This window comes from Podarcis filfolensis, assembly GCF_964270895.1.
Source record: "Podarcis filfolensis genome assembly, chromosome: 7".
In the NCBI taxonomy this organism is placed as follows: Eukaryota; Metazoa; Chordata; class Lepidosauria; order Squamata; family Lacertidae; genus Podarcis; species Podarcis filfolensis.
The window spans coordinates 46,008,367-46,027,313 of record NC_139603.1 but is presented as its reverse complement, the minus strand read 5'-3'; the positions used below and the strand labels follow the sequence as shown (position 1 = coordinate 46,027,313).

Genomic DNA, 18,947 nt, shown 5'->3' with positions numbered 1-18,947 from the left:
TTCGCAAGACGAAAGCCCATAGGGAAATCTCCAGGACAGCGGGGAAGCGCAGCGCGTCTTCCCCACTGTCATCGGACCTCCTCCAAAGGCTGGCGGTGGGGCGGAGAGACCTTCTCTCCGCGCCAGCCTTCGGATGGCTGTCCTGAAGACTTGCGGTGGGAGGAGGGTTTTCCTTCCCACCGCCAACATTCAGAATGCTGTTCTGAATGTTGGCGGTGGGGAGGAAAAACCCTCCTCCCACCGCAAGCCCCGGGAACAGAGGAGAAGCGCTGCGCGCCTTCCCCTCTGTTCCCGTACCTGTCCTGAAGGCTTGCGGTGGGGAGAAAAGCCCTTCTCCGCACCGCCAGCCTGGAAAGCGGTCTCCATAGGAACGCATTAATTGATTTTCAATGCATTCCTATGGGGAACCGTGCTTCGCAAGACGAAAAACTCGCAAGAAGAAAAAACTTACGGAACGAATTAATTTCGTCTTGCGAGGCACCACTGTATAAGCATACCTAGGGAATGATGTGAAAGCAAATACATTCCTTATAAGAAAGCACACTTTATAATTTATGCACAGATAGGCGCTATGATACTTAGAGTAATATGAACATATTAAGTGTGGTATTTCACAACTTCAGCAGGGCAAGAGCAAGCATTTTCTGGGAAAGTGCATCGACTACCCATAAGAACATTTCATGCTTAAATCCCAGGGGTTCTTCCATAGCTCAGCTCATCTTTTCACACTGCATCACAAAAGGCAGGACAAAATGATCTGCTAAAGCACTAATTTGGTAAGCTTAAAGGGGAATCCTAATCAGCCTCTTCATATTGTGATCCTTTCTGGGCATATTTTAATTTTTGTTGCAGTGACAAGGCCTAGTAGCTCTGAAGTCAGAATATCTACAGCTGGAACAGAAACTAACAAAATGCCAGTTACCAGGAATTGACAAACCTTAATGAGCCAGACCCATAAATATATGTATTGCCCTTCACTGTACATCTATACTGTATCCTATATCCCACAGAGACTTTGTAGGACCTAGCACTCTAAAACAGCACTACAAAAGCCCAAGCCAAAACTGAACATCTAGTTATAACACTGCTATCAACAGGAGAGACTTCCACTACAATGAAGTACCTTAGACACTTGCTGTACATAAAATAGGTCTTCAAACGGTCATAATTTCATGCATAAAACACTACAAGCATAGAATGATCATTCATTAAGATTATTAAAAAGGTCTTTCCATGCCCTTAATAAGTAACCAGAGTAATTCAGCATGCTGCTCTCCTACTGTTTTGGCTTACACTTATCAAGCCCAGCCAACAAAGTTCTCAAGAGGTAGTGAGAATTTTAGTCTACACATCTGAAGGGCACCAGGTTTGCAAAGAATGATCTAGAGGCAGCTTTCTCTTGTGCATCATTTCCATACAGAACTAGGGGCAAGGGCAAGGAAGATACCATTCTATCAGTATTATATTGGGACCACTTTGTAACAGCAGTACAGTTCTGTTCAGTGGTTTCCCATTTGCTATAATACTAACACAAGTTTACTGAACAGGCACCTAATTTTCACTAAAGGACTTTACAACATTTTTAGCCACATGTAAATTGGGGAGGAATCCCTAACCAAGAGCAATAGTTCTCCAATCTTCATAGAATTTGAGCACTTAAGGCATCTCAAATTATGTAAGGACTATTTGTGTACTATGTCCCTTCACCACATTCCATGGAAAAAGTCAGTAACCTTCCTATCTGCTTTTGAACAGCTCTAACAATTCATTTATTCCTGGAATTTCTAGACAGAAGGTTACTTTAAAATGTTTTATTGTTTACCAAATTAAACTGATCTATCAAATGTTGGGTTGTTACTTAGCAACAACAGCTTATTTTTCCTTGTTTAACACCTATTTTAGCTATTGTTTTCGCTATCGTTTGTTAGGCTTTCTGCAAGGTCATTTAATCCAGCTTTGTTCAATGCAGTAATCAGATTTTCCATTGTAGCGTGGATCCCTTCTTGGTCTTGCCAAGTAACAAGCAGCTGCTTAGCTCTCATCTTCACATCTTCACTATCTGATTCAATTTGCCTTATATCAGAGTCTTTCATTTCCAAATATGGGGCCAGAACATTCCAGTATTCCCCAAGCTTGTTAGCAAGCAACTCTATTTGTTCTCCTGTTACAAGTTTATCCCGTTGAGCATCTGGACCTAAAATCAAACATAAAAAAGAATATTTAGAGAATAGCATTGTATAATGCAGCACTCAACAAACCTTTTTCTGAAAACTAACAGCTTGTTAGGATTGTCCAGTTTCAGTAAAGAATTATCCTTTTACATTCATCCAAGTTTTATTTAAATTCTACTATCTTAAAATCATATTACAGAAGATGCATTTGTGACTATAGACAGATCACTTGTTAGGCTACTTTTATACTCCCTGAAAGTGCAAACCTCAACCATTACTTTTAAGTCAATCCGTGATTTTAGACAGTTATCTTCATTTACTAAACATTGAAATTGCCCAGCTGATTTGCATTTGTTTTGCAAGTTCGAAAGGAATCCCTAACTGCTCCAAAAGAAAGCTGCCTGTTCCCCAGTGTTAATGACTATTGTTTACTGGTCACGTTCATTTACAATATATTTCAGAAACAGCCCTCAATGAAATGAAAACTGGATGGCCAAGGAGCGGGAAAAGGTTCACATGTAGCTGGTAAAGAGACATTGTCAGGAAGGGGGTATTTGAACTTTTAAAAACAAGTAGGAGTGAGATACAGCAAAGGGAAAGGCAGATTTCTGCTGAAGTACAGAGGATGGGAAGTAAAATTAGTAAACAAAAGAACAAAAGCTACTAAAATGAGAGAATGCAATAGAGCAGGTAAGTAGCATAAGCAGGATTCCATTGAGGGAACTAAAGCAAGGCTGACTTTTCAGTACTATTGTGGAGGGTGGGGATGCACTGATGAATAAGCATAGAAGACTTGCATGAAATTATAGCATGAATCAGAGAGCAAACTGGATATGAAGTGATCACATGAGGAAGGAAGACATCATGCAAATGAATTTAATAAGAAACACAAAAAATAAGCAGACCAAAAGGTATGGAAAGGAACGATCAAGGACATGCCAAGTTTAGGGACAGACACTGATTCACAAATTGTGAGGCAGGAGATGGAACTGGAAGGATGGTCTTTGAAAACTAGCTTTAGAAGAAGAGGACAAATTCTCAAACTGACTTGCTTCAGGTGGAAATATATACCAATAGTTTTCATAGAACATAGCCGATGAGCGAGTGCAACTGTTGACAAGGTGATGCTGTTTTGGAAGAACAGAGTTTGCACAAAGGAGCTATGATAGATGCAGGAAAAAACCTCAAGAGACAGTACTCTCAAGGTCTACTCATTTAACAAGCACAGACTATCCATCAAGAAGGCCAGGGTGCAATAAAGTATGGAGGATTAGGAGGCCCTGGTTTTGTGCCTTTGTGTGGCTCCTCTTTCTGAACATGGGACTTAAGCATTATTACTGCTACTCAGAAGCAGTAGACAGGATGAACTTGGGGGGAATGTGGGTCTGCTCACATACTCCTTTTACAACACGTGTTGAGGAAAATGGGAAAACCCCAAGAACACAGTCTTACTTTCATTGTTTTCCTTTAACAAAGCATCATTATCTTCCTCATCTTCATCCTCGCCTGTTTTAATTTCTTCGGAAGGAGGCTATAATGAGAGAACTGAATATCACCGAATGGATTTGTATGTAAAAAGAACTTGCTACATGGTGATTCCTGACCTACATGTAGCAGAACAGAGTTTAGAAAGAGACATTTGGAATTTATAAAGAAACCATACCTTGCTTTTATACAGACGTCTATTCTAAAACTACTACTAATCTTAATATTCTTTTAAGATACTGTAAATCAATGTTTCTATGAATTCCCATGCAAAACTGCTAAGAAGACAGAAATTACATCCCATTGCAATGAAAATGAATTCTTAGTAACTGGTTCCAAAAAATAATCACTCGCTCAAATTGACTTCCCAGAACTAACTAAAAGCTTCATTGTCAAGACAAATTCCTGTTCTCTTATTTTTTCCTGTATATTAAAAGGCCAAGGGAATGTCCAGCCCACAAGGCTGAATCCTTCCAAGGAAGATCATGAGCCAAAATAAAAGTAGATGTACAAAGCAAAAAGGATCCTTTAAACCCAAAATTCATGTCTCCCTCCTGATGAGAGTTCTTTTCACAAATGCTAAATGTTACAAAGACAAAACACACAAACAAAATCATCTGCTTGCAGTTTAAGGGCAGAGTGTTATAGGCATTTAAATAAATAATCAAAGGTATTTTACTACTTACAGGTAGTTCTTTAGCTAATTTGATGACCATGTTTTCGAGGTATTCTGGTAAACTCTTGAATTGCTGATTGGTTGGCTGGAAGAAGTGGGGGCTTCTACGTGCCAATAGCCGTAGTGCTCTCCAGCCGTAGTTAGAATTATTCACAACCCTGCCATCAAAGTCAGAATTAGTCTGCCATTTGGCATCTAGGAAAAAGGAGCTTGTTTTCTCAGCTTTGTTGTGCAAGCCAAACTATGTTTGAAGCAGATGAACAAATCAGTGCAACATGGATGAGAAATGTAAACGGCAATGAAAAATGATCTGCAGTACATACTTAAACTCTTTATCAACCATGTTTTCGGGATCTGCCTGTTCAATAGCCTCTTCAAAGAACTCTTCCAAGGTTGGCATATATTCTCTAGAAAATAAAAGTCAGATTTAGTGTTTAACTTTCTAGACTGCCTTCATGTTTCCACGTCTTAGTTGCAATTCCTTCAATATAAGAGTGGCCAACAATGAAATGAGAAAAAAATACTATTTTTTCTACTGTCATCTGCATTTTTGATGTAGGTTCTATTGTGGTTGAACAGCTCAGTGAATTGAAGACTGTTCCTTTTACTGTGATATAGCATATCAGAATCTGTGTAACATGCAAAAAGTATTCCATCCATATCAAAGCATCAAGAAATACTACTAAGTGGATTAAATCCATGTTAGCAATATAGGAACAAACATTATAGGTGAAATATCTAGCAGATGTCCTTTGTGATACCTCATGCCCTAATACCGGTAAGAAACTTACTGCAAGTCTCTTGATTATCTGCTCACCCTCTCTACATTAATTCATTCAAATCACTTCATGGGTCTTCTGGCTTTCAGCTTTTTAAAACTGTTTTGAGTTTTCGTTTGTTTTACAATTAAGTGGTATATACATTCTATGAAATAAAATATGAAACAAAGAAATAATACAGCTTTCTCCAAGAAGCAGCTCCCATATGGGCAAGCCACCTTGAAAAACTGAAAGTAAATAAATTCAGTAAATAAAGTCAATGACATGACTAGGACTTGACAAAAAAAAAAAATTTTAAAGAAGCAATACCCCTTTTACAATATATATACATTAACAGTCCCAGGTTATAATCTGAAGGCACATAAGGCCACCATCTGACTGAAGCTAAGCAGGTCTGGGTCAGGTCTGATCAGTGCCTGGATGGGTGACGTAGAAACTACCTTGGGTTCCATGGTGAACAAAACAGGATATAAATGTAATAAAATAATAAACACTATTATAAAAACTCATATTACTTTAGGATGTACCACTGGCCACAAGAGTTCCAACTTGTTTTATTATAGACCACCCTGCCATATTCTTTTCGTATGACTTACCGGGTCTCAGATTTACAAGCTTCCATATTATCAGGGCATAAATTCCAGAGTCGAGTCAACTCTTCACTAAAATGAGAATGAAAAAGCAGGTCACTGCATTGTTATGAAGTGTGTTTTGATGAGCCAGATATTTTGCAAAGAGGGGCTTCTTCAAAGTAAAAAAAATTGCATTAATTGTCTAAAACACACACACACTACTGTACCAAACTTCTCATGTAAAAGATCAGATCTAACACCTTTAAATTCCTATGTAGGGAACTTCAATACACACTGTTCTGCTGTTTCTGAAATGAACACAGGCTCAGCAAGAAAGAGGCCCAAGTCTTAAGAAAAACTAAAATAGAGATAAAATGAACAGGAGATACTGCCAACAATTATGCATGGGCCTTGCAGCTGGGCCTTGTTCTGTCACTAGTCTTGGTCTGCTATAAAAGCTGTGGCCCTTTGGCCCTCCAGATATTGCTCAACTACATCTCCCATCAACCCCAGCAAGAACGGCCAATGGCTGAGGACGATGAGAGTTGCAGTTCAGCAACATCTGGAAGGCCAAAGGTTTCCCACACCAGCACTATACGGTGACACTAGAGCAGGCATAGGAAAACTGGGCCCTCCAGATGTTTTGGGACTACAACTCCCATCATCCCTAGCTAACAGGACCAGTGGTCAGGGATGATGGGAGTTGTAGTCCCAAAATTTCAGGAGGCCAAGTTTGCCTATGCCTGCACTAGAGAGTCTTCTTTATTATTTCGGGCTATAGCTGTGGAATGCCCTTCCCTGGAAATACAGATGGCAGAGATTTTGATGGGGTTCCACTAGCATGTAAAAATGTGTGGTGCAATGGGTCAATGGCTGTTAACCAGAAGGTTAGTAGTTCGAGCCCGCCCAGGTGCAGCTGTGAGCAGGATTCCTGCATTGCAGGGGTTAGACTCAACCCAACTCTACAATTCCATGATTCTATGATTTCATTTCTACAAGCATTCAAATTAAATGAGTAAGACTGGCCCCCACCCCGGGCATTCTCATACTGCTGCACTCATTAACAGTTGAATTACTTGGTTTGTTTAATCATTGTGTTTTCTGTTTTGCTGGGATCTTTTTAATGTGATGAACGGCAGCCTAAAAATGTCAGAAATGAATTTATTTATTGACATTCATAATTTAACCAAACCTCAAAATAACTGTTTTCATATCATTAAGTTATCTATAAAAGATTGCAGATATATAGATGATGAACTATAAAGGTTTAACATACTTCCCCATCAGAATTTTTCTGTTAGGTCCTTTCCCCAGGAAATCTTCAGGAACGGGTCTCTTTCGCACAAAGAGTCTTATTGGCTTGGGATCACTTGGTCTACAGAACAGATATGCTAAGGTTAACAAGCAGAATGGTGCAAAGATGTACAGCTATTACCTGTTCTACCTTGGGGAAATAAGTGTGTTTCTTTTTTATGTTAAAATGCCATCCCAAACTCCTTAGACATTTTCCTTAGCTGTTCCTGAAAATCTCAAAGTAGAGGTCCATAAAATGACAAGAACCTACCAAGGTTATGTATCATGGGTAGGCAAACTAAGGCCCGGGGCCGGATCCGGTCCAGTCGCCTTCTAAATCTGGCCCACGGACGGTCCGGGAATCAGCATGTTTTTACATGAGTAGAATGTGTCCTTTTATTTAAAATGCATCTCTGGGTTATTTGTGGGGCATAGGAATTCATTCATTATTTTTTAAAAAAATATAGCCCGGCCCCCCACAAGGTCTAAGGATCAGTGGACCGGCCTCCTGCTGAAAATGTTTGCTGGCTCCTGTTATGTATCCAAGGGGGGTGGGAAGCTCCCTGATATGAATTTGTTTCTAAATAGTTTAATATAATACAGCACAACCTGCTTATTAGCTTGAAAATGTTATATATAAACACAGGTATAACAAGAAGATGAAGCCTTGAACCTGAATGTTGATCCGATATAATACAATCACTAAACAATGTCTTTGAACTTACCTTTCCTTCACAAAACTTGGGCAACCTTCATTTTTCCATGCATTCCAGTTCTCTTCAGTGTTTAATATGTGCTATGAAAGCAAAAACATATGAATGTGTCAGTTACTGTCACCTTCAGATTTAGCATTTTTTAAAGAAATCTGCACTATGAATGTATCAGGTATCCAGGGTAGAGGTCAGAGGAGAAATACCATCTCCGTGTTTACTTCTGACAGTGGGAAAAGGTAATCTTTAATATGGGTTGGATTCAGAATTCTGTTCTATTCACAGGACACTCTTGCTAGAGGAAGAGTGGGGGAAGAAAAAACTTGCCAATTCCCCCTTTGGGCTCCTTAGTTCAGCAAAAATCTGCTCTAGTTAAGGGACCTGCTGGAAGAGTGTTGCTGGTGGCACAGGGACTGCCAGCCTTCACTTGATCACACTGCATTTCATAAATGGAAAGACCCTTCCATTCATAGAAGGGCATCTCTGTATCCAACCCCACACATATTCGTGCAACTTTGTCACAGTTCCATGGAGAATATCTTGTAGTTAGAGGGGAAAGTGCCAGCAGACGTTATCAGTAAGCAAGCATCAGGTGACCATCCATTTAAGTGGATGGTACTCATCTAAAATTTTATTCAGTTCTATTTATGAAGAGGTCACTCACCTCTACCATTTTTGAGAATCTCTCTCCATCGGGAGGATTTTCTGAAAGAAGCTGTTACCAGATGTCAAAGAGTTAGCCAAAGGTTGCAGCATCCAAAGTTAGGACTGCAGCTTCAGAAATATCATAAATACAAAGTAATTGATTTTGGTTTCTAATTATCAAAAATGTGCTTCACAATCTAGATAGCTTAACCAAACTTGATTTTTCAACTGTAACAAAACAAAACCAAACCAAAAACAGACCAACTTGTACATATATTGCCCGCAGTCTATATCACTGACCTGGTAAACTAATTTTGTAGTATCTTCAATCCACAGAGACTGCTCATCTGTCAAAATGTAGTTTGAACTAGAAAGCAAGCCATCACATATATCAAGAAGACTGAAGTTCTGCATATTTAAGTTAATAATTTGAGTATTAATGATTCCCACCCCCCATGGTCCTGAAGAGCTGGAAGGTTCTGGAAGGTTCATGGACCCACCAGAAATGGATGTGAGGGACTGCTGGCGGCTGCAAGGGAAAGGAAGTATCGGTGAAAATGCCCACCTCCTAGATCACAGTTCCCTCTTCCATAATGGGGAACAATAAAAAAAGTTTCTTCAGGGATTTTATACGGGTAAAAATAAAGCATTTAAAAATCAAATTAGTTCAAATTTAATAATACTAACCTACCTTTTAAATTTCACCTGTCCCTTTAGATACTGAAATAATATTAAATACTGTAATAGGATGTGTCGGCGGAAGTTGCTGTCACTCAGCTGTAAATCCATTAACTGAAAGAAAAGATGCACAGATGGATAGAAAGCCTCCTGCAATGTATTTTACAACGTAGAGCAGAAATACAGAGCAGGAAAAGTTAACCATAGACCCAACAATGCAGGATGGGTTGTATCCTGTATCAGTTCTACTCAAAGCAGGCCCACTGAAATTAATGATAATTTCAACAGGTCTACCATGAACAGATCTTAGTCAAAGACCACCCAATATTCCATCTAATTATTTCCCATTGGTAAGATAACTAGCTTTTATGGGCAAAGGAGTGTTTTCATGTAAGTTAAGAACAACAAAGACAATACCTTCTCACTTGTGAGGAATTTAGCAAAGTAAACATGCTCCCCGCCAGCTTTCAGCTCTTCCAATTTCTTTCTTGATGCTTGGGTGTCATCTAACTTGTAGCTCTTAAAGACAGCCAATACTTCTTCAGAGTACTTGTTAAAATTGAAAAAAAATAAAAAGGAATATTTAAGGACAATCACAGCCACAAAGCAGACCTGAAATTTGATATGCAAAATGCTGATCTACTGATGCTCCTTTGCAGAGTCCAACTTTAACATTTATCTACTCTGTCAAACACTATTACATAGCCTGGCGTCAGTTCATTTATCAAGGACCTACACGTCCTCCAACGATATATGCCACCATCTGTCAATACCATTGTTTACACAGGTCAAACAGGGCAATTACACAGCAAAAAAAGTGCGCACAAAACAGACCTTAGAGAAGAAATAGAGTCACAAAGCATTACCTTCAGAAACGTTTTCCACGAAACCTTTTCGTAACACTGCACTGGATTCCGAAAGTAATCTTGAAGTGACCAGAACTTTCTATACAGGTTGTAATCTATTGGAATGGAACTAACAAAATATTTAACATATAAACTCTCACACACTTCTGCTTATTCCTGAAGATACATTCATTTATCATTTAAATTTATACCTCACATGAGGTGCTCAATTAAAATGAACACATGAATGCAGGCAGGATACTTGCCCAAGTTCGTGCCCAATTTCCCTCTTCAACTCAATAGAATTAGTGTGAAAGCCGTTAATGGTAAATGGTAAATGCCCCTCTGTCAAGCATCCCCTTTTAGAAAATGCTGTATATAACTAAATAATAAAGAAATAAATAAAGGCTGTGGAATGTCTCTAGTGAACGATGGCATTTTTAATTAAGATGCTACAATGTTATGAATTCTCTATTTTTAAAAAATCTTGCACACCTGAAGGAAAGCATTATTTGCCTCTGCTATGCTTACTAGTTCTATCCACACTTCTCATTTGGTTCCTTAGACATGCCAGCAAAGACCTGATAATCCACCAATACAGCTCCAATTTTCAATTGTCACAAAACAGTGGCAGAGGACACTCTTGCAACCATTTAAGTCAAAGCTAGCTAATCAAATTAACTGCATTATGTGTATCACTAGCCACCCAGAAATATTTTCCACTCCAATACAAGTTAATTGGATGAAATTGTTTATAAACATTATCCTGAATATCTCATCATGGATATGAGGACACGGAATCTGTGGCCCTCCAGATGTTTCCGGACTACAACTGGGACTTATGGGAGCTATAGTTCCTCAATAACTGGAGGACTAGGGGCTCCCCACCCCTGCTCTAGTCACAGAAGATATTTCATGCATTTCCCCCCTGCCCCATTTTAGAACAAACCAATGGCTTAAATTGGTCTAAGAGCTTACCAGCTTGTAGGAGCTTCATCATCTCCCATTTCACCTTCCTCTACATCCATCCCTTCATCTCTCTCCTCAACATGCTGAAGAGAAAGAAGGCATTTAGAATTAATAATGCTGAAAAAAGCTTTGCACCAGAAAATTAGATGCCGATTAAAGATTAAAATATTCTTTATCACTGGAAATCGAAGTAATTAGTAAACTACGCAAAGAACTCAGATAGGATACAGCAATTTCCTCCACCTTGTGCCATCTCTCCTTAAGACTCCAGTTTAGAAAAGCACTAAAATAAATTAACTTCACATGTATATTAGTAAGTAACTGAAGAATTTTTTTAATCGTTTGCCCTCTTTTGAGAGTTGCATGTGTTCAGTACATAGAAAGTAGAGTGCTATTTTATGCCTTGTTCTACAGGTTTCCCACAGAATGGATAATATAATACAATAGAAAACAAAAAGATGACCCACCTTCTGTCCAAGTGTGCTATCTTGCTCACTGGTATTATAAACTGTGATATTTTCCAAATTAAATTGACTTTGCAAATTCAGCCCTGTAGAAAAAAGGATGCACATTAAAAGCCAAGAACAGCAGAATTATACCCAAAACCCAATAAGACATTTGTAACTTGCATATGTCAATTTACAGAATATAAGATATGATGTTTCTCATCAACAGTATAAAAAACAATCATTGTACTTTAGCTACAATTAAACAAGACAGGAAATGTCTACCGTTACCACCTTCAGAGAGTTCCCTGGCTAAGGCAGGCTACATAACTAAAAAGATTACAAGCACAATAAAATTAGAAAAGAACTTAAGATATGCAGCAGACTTCCATTTTTCCATTTGAGTATGCTTATGTCATTATACACTAACAAATCTCACCTGATTTTTCTGAAAGTGGGAATAATCTAGCCAGGAATAGCTGGATTCTTCCACAGAATACTGTATTTTGGGATTTAGACAATCGTCTCAGGAGGTCTAAACAAAGACATAAATAAGGAGAATATATTTTTTATCTTATTATGGCTCCAGAATTTTGATAATTTGTCACTGGCGGACTGTGGTATGTTAAGGAGCTGATAAACTTCCTACAGGCAACCAACTTCTTCACTTCCCTCGCATGGCTAACTAAGACTAACAGTGGAGCGTAGCTTCCCAGCCAGGGCAGGAGCATCCAGCCATGTCCAGGGGCAGGGCTTGGGAGCGCAATGTGAGGAGGATGCAGCAGGGGAGGGGCCCCACTACGCCACTGGCCGAGACTGCAGTCCTAACTGCAGTGAGAAGCAGGCCCAAACAAACTCACTAGGAACTACTTCTGAGTAATCATGCAGGAATTCTCTGAACTTCGAATACACACACAATACTAATACCCTGTTTCAAAGAGTTCAAACTGAATCACATGTCTGGCTGCAACATGTAATAGCTTTTTATCTTTAATTGTGTAATAAAATAATAAAATAATAATAATAATAATAATAATAATAATAATAATAATAATAATAATAATAATAATAATATTTATATCCCACCCATCTGGCCAGGATTTCCCCAGCCACTCTGGGCAGATTGCAGCATATCTAAAAAATTGTAGTACATCAGACATTAAAAATTTCCCGATACAGGGCTGCCTTCAGATGTCTTCTAAAAGTCAGATAGTTGTTTATTTCCTTGACATCTGATAGCAGGGCATTCCACAGGGCAGGTGCCACTAACAGGAAGGCCCTCTGCCTAGTTCCCTGTAACCTCGCTTCTTGCAGTGAGGGACCTGCCAGAAGGCCCTCGGAGGTGGACCTCAGTATCTGGACTGTTCAAATGTAGTTGGCTTGGAGACGAGTGAAGTTTCGATGAACTGCACTGAAAGTTGTGCAAACTGGGGATGAAGTGGAGAAACAAGACTACTCACCGTTGCACATTCTCAGCAAGTAATTCTTTCCTGCTGAATAAAACGTGTTCTAAAAATAAAGTACCAAAAGGATGTAATCAGTTAACATTTTAAGTAAGGTTGGAGGTTACCTTGATACTGTAAATAAATTCACTTAACCGTAGAAGAACAACAATCACTTTATATCAGGTCTAGCCCAGGGAATGCTTGTGGACAACTTGCCCACAGCAAGATTATGGGTGACAATCAATTATGTACATCCACTTGCGCAACAAAAAATCCACTTGGGTCACAGGATATCCTGTTTCTCTTAAACACGTCTCCAGCTCTTTGTGTGCTCCCAGAGTCTGCTACAGAGGGTTCCTCAACTCTCCAGACCAGATTTTGGTGGTATATGGGGAGAGGAGAGGAGAGGAGAAGCCCTGTGAATTCATATTATATATTAATTAATATATCAATTATTTCCAAGCAGTCAGAAACGTTCTTCAAGAAAAAACACAATGCAGCAAAACAAAATTAATTTAAAGTGTTTTAACCCAAAATTATACCAAACATACAATTTCAAAACAGCAGACTTTAAACAGCACCTCGCAGGTCAAATCAGTGGCGTAGCATGGGGGGTGCAGGGGGGGCCAGCCGCACCGGGCGCAACATCTGGGGGTTAGGGCAAATCCACGGGTTAGGGGGCGCAAATTACTTGCCTTGCCCCGGGTGCTGACAACCCACGCTACGCCACTGGGTCAAATCCCACACGGGGTGCAACAGTAGTGCCCAGCACCACCTTCTAGGATCATCCTTCCAGAAAGGAAGAGTTATTGCTTCTTTCTTTTCTTTCTTGCAACTAATGGCTTAACAAAGCTATATATCACAGGTATATATTGGAAAGCAATACAGAAACCGCAAAGTCTTCTAATAAACAACAACAATAATAATAATAATTTATTATTTATACCCTGCCCATCTGGCTGGGCTTCCCCAGCCACTCTGGACGGCTTCCAAAAAAAATAATATTAAAATACTGTACTACATCAAACATTAAAAGCCTCCCTAAACAATGGACCAAGCCTCCCTTGGTCCATTGTTGTTCTCTTTGACATCTGGTGGGAGGGCATTCCACAGGGAGGGCGCCACTACCAAGAAGGCCCTCTGCCTGGTTCCCTGTAACTTGGCCTCTCGCAGTGAGGGAACCGCCAGAAGGCCCTCGGTGCTGGACCTCAAATCTATCCTGGAACAATAATACTTACAGATTTCCATGTAGTTACATTCTTTTCCACAAAGGTGAAAATTTTATCACATTGATCCAAAGGAAGGCAATCCAAAACATCTCCCAAAAGGACAAAAGGGGTTGATGCAGTGCAGATACCTTCATGGGTCAGAATACATGTATACATTAGCTTCAAGAATTTTTAAGATACTTGCAATTTGTTTATGTTGAAAGACTTTTCAATTCAATGTACAATCTAATCAAAATATGTTTTACTCGATTTACAGGTGCAATTCTTTAAATCTAGTCTTACAGCCCAATTCTATCTCTCTCTCTCTCTCTATATATATATTTACCCAAAAGTAAGTCCCACTGTCTTCAGTAATGCTTACTTCCTTGCATATTTAGCACTGCAGCCTTAGAAAACAGTAGACTTTTAAAAGGAATTTCAGTTCAGTTGTTGTCAAATAAGAATGAAAAGCTAGTAGTAATTACTAATAGAAAAACTTGATATCAAGCCACTCAGTGTCCCCTCCTCACAGAAAAAAAACCCAATTGGCTGCACGATGCCAGAACATTACAAAATATTATTTAAGGAGTATTTAAAGCAGGGGTTTTAATTATTTTATTTATTGTAAGCCACCTGTAAATTTTATAAACAAGCAGAAAAACTCTTCCACACTCACCTTCTGTGACCCCATTAATAACAAGCGATATGATAGCCAGGACATTTTCACAGGAAGCTTGGTTTATCTGAACAAATATAGTACAAGGTTATTATTAAGTGTACACCATTGAAACATTACTTTACAGGTGAAAATCCACTAAAAAATACAACTTGTACACTATACTTTGTTTGAGGTTCACCAACAGCCACACCAGCACATTGTCAAGAAACAAGATTAAACTGCTACAATGGCTTAGAGCAGTCTTTCCAAACGTGTTACCCTCTAGATGCTTTGGAGCACAACTGCCATTGGTCCCAGCCAGCATGGCCAATGGTAAAGGATGATGCAAGCTGATGTCCAGAAGATCTGAACGGTAACACATTTGGGAAGGCTGATTTAGACAAAAGCAAGTGAAGCAGGACTTAAAGCTAACTAGTAACAATGCAGGTTTCTCTAAGACATTTATGGTCTGCTTAATTATTTTCATTTCTAAGTGGCATACATAAAACAATTTAAAAAATCATAAAACCGAACACTACTTTAAAATGCCTCCTTAGTCTTGTGCCTGATGTTCAGCAAGGAGAAAATTCCACAGGCTTGGTCCATTACACTGAATGTACAACTTCTAGTAGTTACAAGCCATGCATCTGACCCATGAGGAACCACCAACAGAGACCCCCTCCCCAAATCTCAATGACTGGGCCAGGATAGAGGGAATCAAGCATTCCTTAAGATATCCCGGACCCATATTGTAAAGGGCCTTGTAAATGAATTCAAGAACCTTGAACCCTTCCTGGTAACATATGAGTAACCTGAGCAAGCTTTTAAGCACCACTGTTATGTACTGGCAGTAGTCTTTCCCTGTCACTAGTATAGCTGCAGCACATTGCACCAGCTGAAGCTTCTAGACTAGACACAAGAGCAGCTGCATATAGGCTGCATTGCAATAATCAAGTCTTGTGGGCCCTGCAACATTGAAGAGGGCCCCCAGGAATGACTGTATCAATAGCTGTCTTCATCTGCCCATCCCACAACAAGACCAGGGCCTCAACAGGGTCCCCAGCTCCATCCCATGTGAAATCCCCCAGAGCAGTCAGGAACCTATCTGGTTCCATTGTCTCTTGGTGCAGACCAAATGAATGGTTTCCTCACTCCCTCAGAGTGGGGCTGCTACCAGAACTTCAAACTTCACCAGGAAGTGTTCCAACCCTCAAAATGGGGTTATGACCACCCCTCTCCCCACTAGGGACAAGGACCAAATCAAGGGTATGCCCTGCTCTGTGTGTTGGGTTGGTGACTATCTGGGACAGTTCTGTGGTTGCCATGGAAATCATGTGATCTTGAGTTAGCCCTGAAGCAACCTCAACATGGATGCTGCAGTTGTCCAGGACCGCAGTCCAGGTTTCCTCCAACACAACACCAAGAAATTATAGTTTTTGTTCTTCAAAAAGATGAATCAAAGCATTGAAGGTTCAACTGATTTGGTGACTTCCCTTGGTGGTCATATTTTTCCTGACGTATCAGAAGTAATAGGTATTATACATTTTTTACTTTGAAAGGAACCATACACTTTCTACTGACAGCAATATGTAGAGTTACAACAACTAGTACTCACAATTTCTTCTTCCAAGGCAACTCTGAAAGCTTGATCCAGGGTAAACTTTTTTTCATTTTCACTACCAGAGGAGAAAAGCGTTAAGACTATTTTGCCCAAGCCTTCCATATCAACATAATTAAATACATGTTAGGAAACAAAAAGCAAACTAAAGGTTACCTTCCAGGTATCTGGCTGAAGGCACTCAATAAAGGTTTAATAGTTTTGTTCTTAAGTGCATCTCGAGTTGAGTTCTGAGAAGAAAAGGCAAGTGGGAAAGATTAGATTTTTAAAGTAGTATTTCTATTCAATACTATTTGTAAATCTATATCAAAATTAATTTATAACCCACCTTTCTTGCATGATGGTATTTAAGATGGGTAACATATGGTTCCCAGGCACAAATCAGAACTGCTTCACTTTAGCAAAGTTTATGCATTGGGGCCTTCTCACCACAACCATGGATAATAGGGATTTTAAAGTTCCATAATTACTTATAATTTAATTGCTCTAGTACTTTAAGTCCAAGACTTTAGTCATATGAAAACACGCTATACCTCATAGCACAGCCTAAACCAAAACTAGACTTGTCTAACCAGACTGACTTTATATGATTAGAATACAAGTTCAAATTATAATTGAATATCTTCAGTACAAGGAAAGGATTCATGACTTATGTACACTCAGACCATAAAATCTTCTTGGGTCATTCCAAATCAAGTGATCAAACTTTCAATAGTTTGGGGTTTTTTACCTCGTGTCATTTTCTTAACATTTTGTACACTTGTTGAACAATCAAAACTATATTTACATCTTAAATTTAAACTGTTTATCCTATCCTGTTTTTGAGACAATCAGAAATAATAAATGTAAGCATAAAATGTGCCTCAAGGTTTGTGTATTATGTACTTAAGGCTTTTAAACACTGCAAAAATGCATGCCCTCAGCCATGCAGTTTTGAAAACAGATATGGAAATGTAACATGATGCGTAAAGGTAAAGATAAAAGACCCCTGGACAGTTAAGTCCAGTCAAAGGCGACTATGGGATGCGGTACTCCCATAAGCACAATCCAAACCATAGTTTCTCAGAAGAAAGCACTACATATTTAAGTATTATTTACTCTCAACTAAGTAGACTTAGGAGGGCATCCATTCACCTCTGCAAATAACAAACAAATGTGTTCTTGGTTGAATTAGGGCCAATTCACATGATTAAACTGGAATGTTTGGAATACAGACTGAATAAGTCCAAACAAAATCAGGCTGCAATGAAATACTCATGTGACTACACTTTACCAGTGTATAACTCAATCTAAGCAAACCACCTGAAAGCAGGGCCGAGTTCCATTTTAGAATTAGAGATGAGATAATGAATTACAGTGATTAAACCGAATGTTAAACTTGTTAAACATATATTACATTCAACTGTTATACACGTCCCTCACTAGTTGTCTGTAGCACAAAACAGTGATTTGTATGAATGAACATCACCACAGGTCCAGCAAGCTACTTCTATTTACACTCCTTTCTCCACACGCCAATTAAAGGTGCAGAAACCCTTTCCCTTTGGGCATCTGGCCACCCTACTGGAAGCAAAATTTCGACATCTTCTCAAGGAGGACAATGTCGCCCTGTGGTGGGTTATCACCAAACAGCTGTTATTGCTTATATCCCACCATTCATTTCCACAATAAAGGTACGGGCATTGAAAATGAAGCTTTAAAACACAATTCCAAAGTGCAGAAGATATCAGCGTTGAAATGTGGTCAATACAAATGCAAGTGATGTCCCTCTTATTAATACTCAACGACCTCTTAGAACAAACAGGTCCGAAGCCTATGGCTTTGGGGGTGGGAAACGGTCAGGTAGAGAGGGAGCTCCGTAATAATAATAATAATAATACATTTTATTTATACCCCGCCCTCCCCGAGGGAAGCCACGTCCACCGAAAATGCTACATTTCTAAACACATTTATTGTGCAGTAAACGCCACGGAATAGGACCGGGTGCGAGTGCGTCGTTTTTTTCGGGGGGGGGGCATGCAGAAAGTAGCGTGGGCTTCTCTCCCCCCGCCGCCAACCCAGTTCGTCCCCATCCATTCCGGATACAAGCGAGGATGAAAAGGGAGCTCAAGCGAAAAGGACAGGCGCTCGGGAAGCCCCAGCTCTCCGGAGTCCCCAGCGGCGGCATTCGCGTCCCAGCCGCCTCCCCTCCTCACCGTGAAACGCAGCCGCGCCTCAGGCAAGCTGAAGAGCGGCGGCGGCGACATAGCACCTCCTGGAAGAGTCGGCGAACAACCGGCGGCCCGCTCTGGTGACGCCATCCCTTTGCGACTGCGGAAGTCCGAAGGCAGCCGCCAGCGCCCCCTCCTGCCCGGGAGGAGTCTTTTTAGCGCCGAGAAAAGGGCGACTCGGAAGAGGAGGAGGAGCTTCGAGGATTCTGAACCACGTGACTGCTCTCTGCCCTTAAAACTCTCGCGTCGTCCCGCCTCGTTTTATTCTCAGTTCGTTTTGTGGTGATGGAAGTGTGGCTCGCTGCCTCTCCACCTTAGTTTGATCTTTCCTATTAGTTCCTTCTAAGAAGCATTAGCTGTCTTACTTTCCTAAACCCAGAGTCCCAGCATGATTGTACCCAGGGGTGAAGTGTGCTCCTCCAACAGGGATTCTATATTCAGTTCAGCTTCTGCTGAAGTCGGACCTTTTATTTAGGTTTAAAAGCATGTTTTTATGTGTGCAATATCACACACAGGTGTACAATATCAGGCCCCAAATG

The 18,947-nt window shown here is 40.0% G+C and overlaps 1 protein-coding gene across 2 annotated transcripts; it reads right to left on the bottom strand.

The window, feature by feature from the left end:
* Positions 1 to 528: 528 nt before the first annotated feature.
* On the bottom strand, positions 529 to 18,554 carry THOC1 (THO complex subunit 1). Of its 2 annotated transcripts, XM_083622424.1 has the most exons (21): positions 18,394 to 18,554; positions 16,355 to 16,428; positions 16,196 to 16,256; positions 14,599 to 14,665; positions 13,953 to 14,071; positions 12,730 to 12,778; positions 11,709 to 11,804; positions 11,291 to 11,373; positions 10,833 to 10,906; positions 9,876 to 9,984; positions 9,427 to 9,558; positions 9,023 to 9,123; positions 8,632 to 8,698; positions 8,351 to 8,401; positions 7,702 to 7,772; positions 6,960 to 7,058; positions 5,708 to 5,773; positions 4,656 to 4,739; positions 4,343 to 4,490; positions 3,624 to 3,702; positions 529 to 2,194 (listed from the first exon to the last, which is right to left on the bottom strand). In XM_083622424.1, exons 1-21 carry the CDS (start codon positions 18,496 to 18,498, stop codon positions 1,899 to 1,901), a joined length of 2,031 nt encoding a protein of 676 aa, XP_083478550.1. In that variant the 5' UTR covers positions 18,499 to 18,554; the 3' UTR covers positions 529 to 1,898. The 2 variants fall into 2 exon arrangements, with proteins under 2 accessions (XP_083478550.1, XP_083478551.1); XM_083622425.1 differs by lacking the exon at positions 3,624 to 3,702.
* Positions 18,555 to 18,947: the final 393 nt, after the last annotated feature.

Excerpts from the sequence above, each read along its gene's own strand:
- THOC1 (XM_083622424.1), bottom strand. The coding sequence starts at position 18,498 with ATGGCGTCACCAGAGCGGGCCGCCGGTTGTTCGCCGACTCTTCCAGGA. Across the intron at positions 9,124-9,426 it reads AATTCCTCACAAGTGAGAAG|TTAATGGATTTACAGCTGAG; the intron begins GTATTGTCTTTG and ends CTTTTCTTTCAG. Across the intron at positions 7,773-8,350 it reads GATTCTCAAAAATGGTAGAG|CACATATTAAACACTGAAGA; the intron begins GTGAGTGACCTC and ends TTGCTTTCATAG.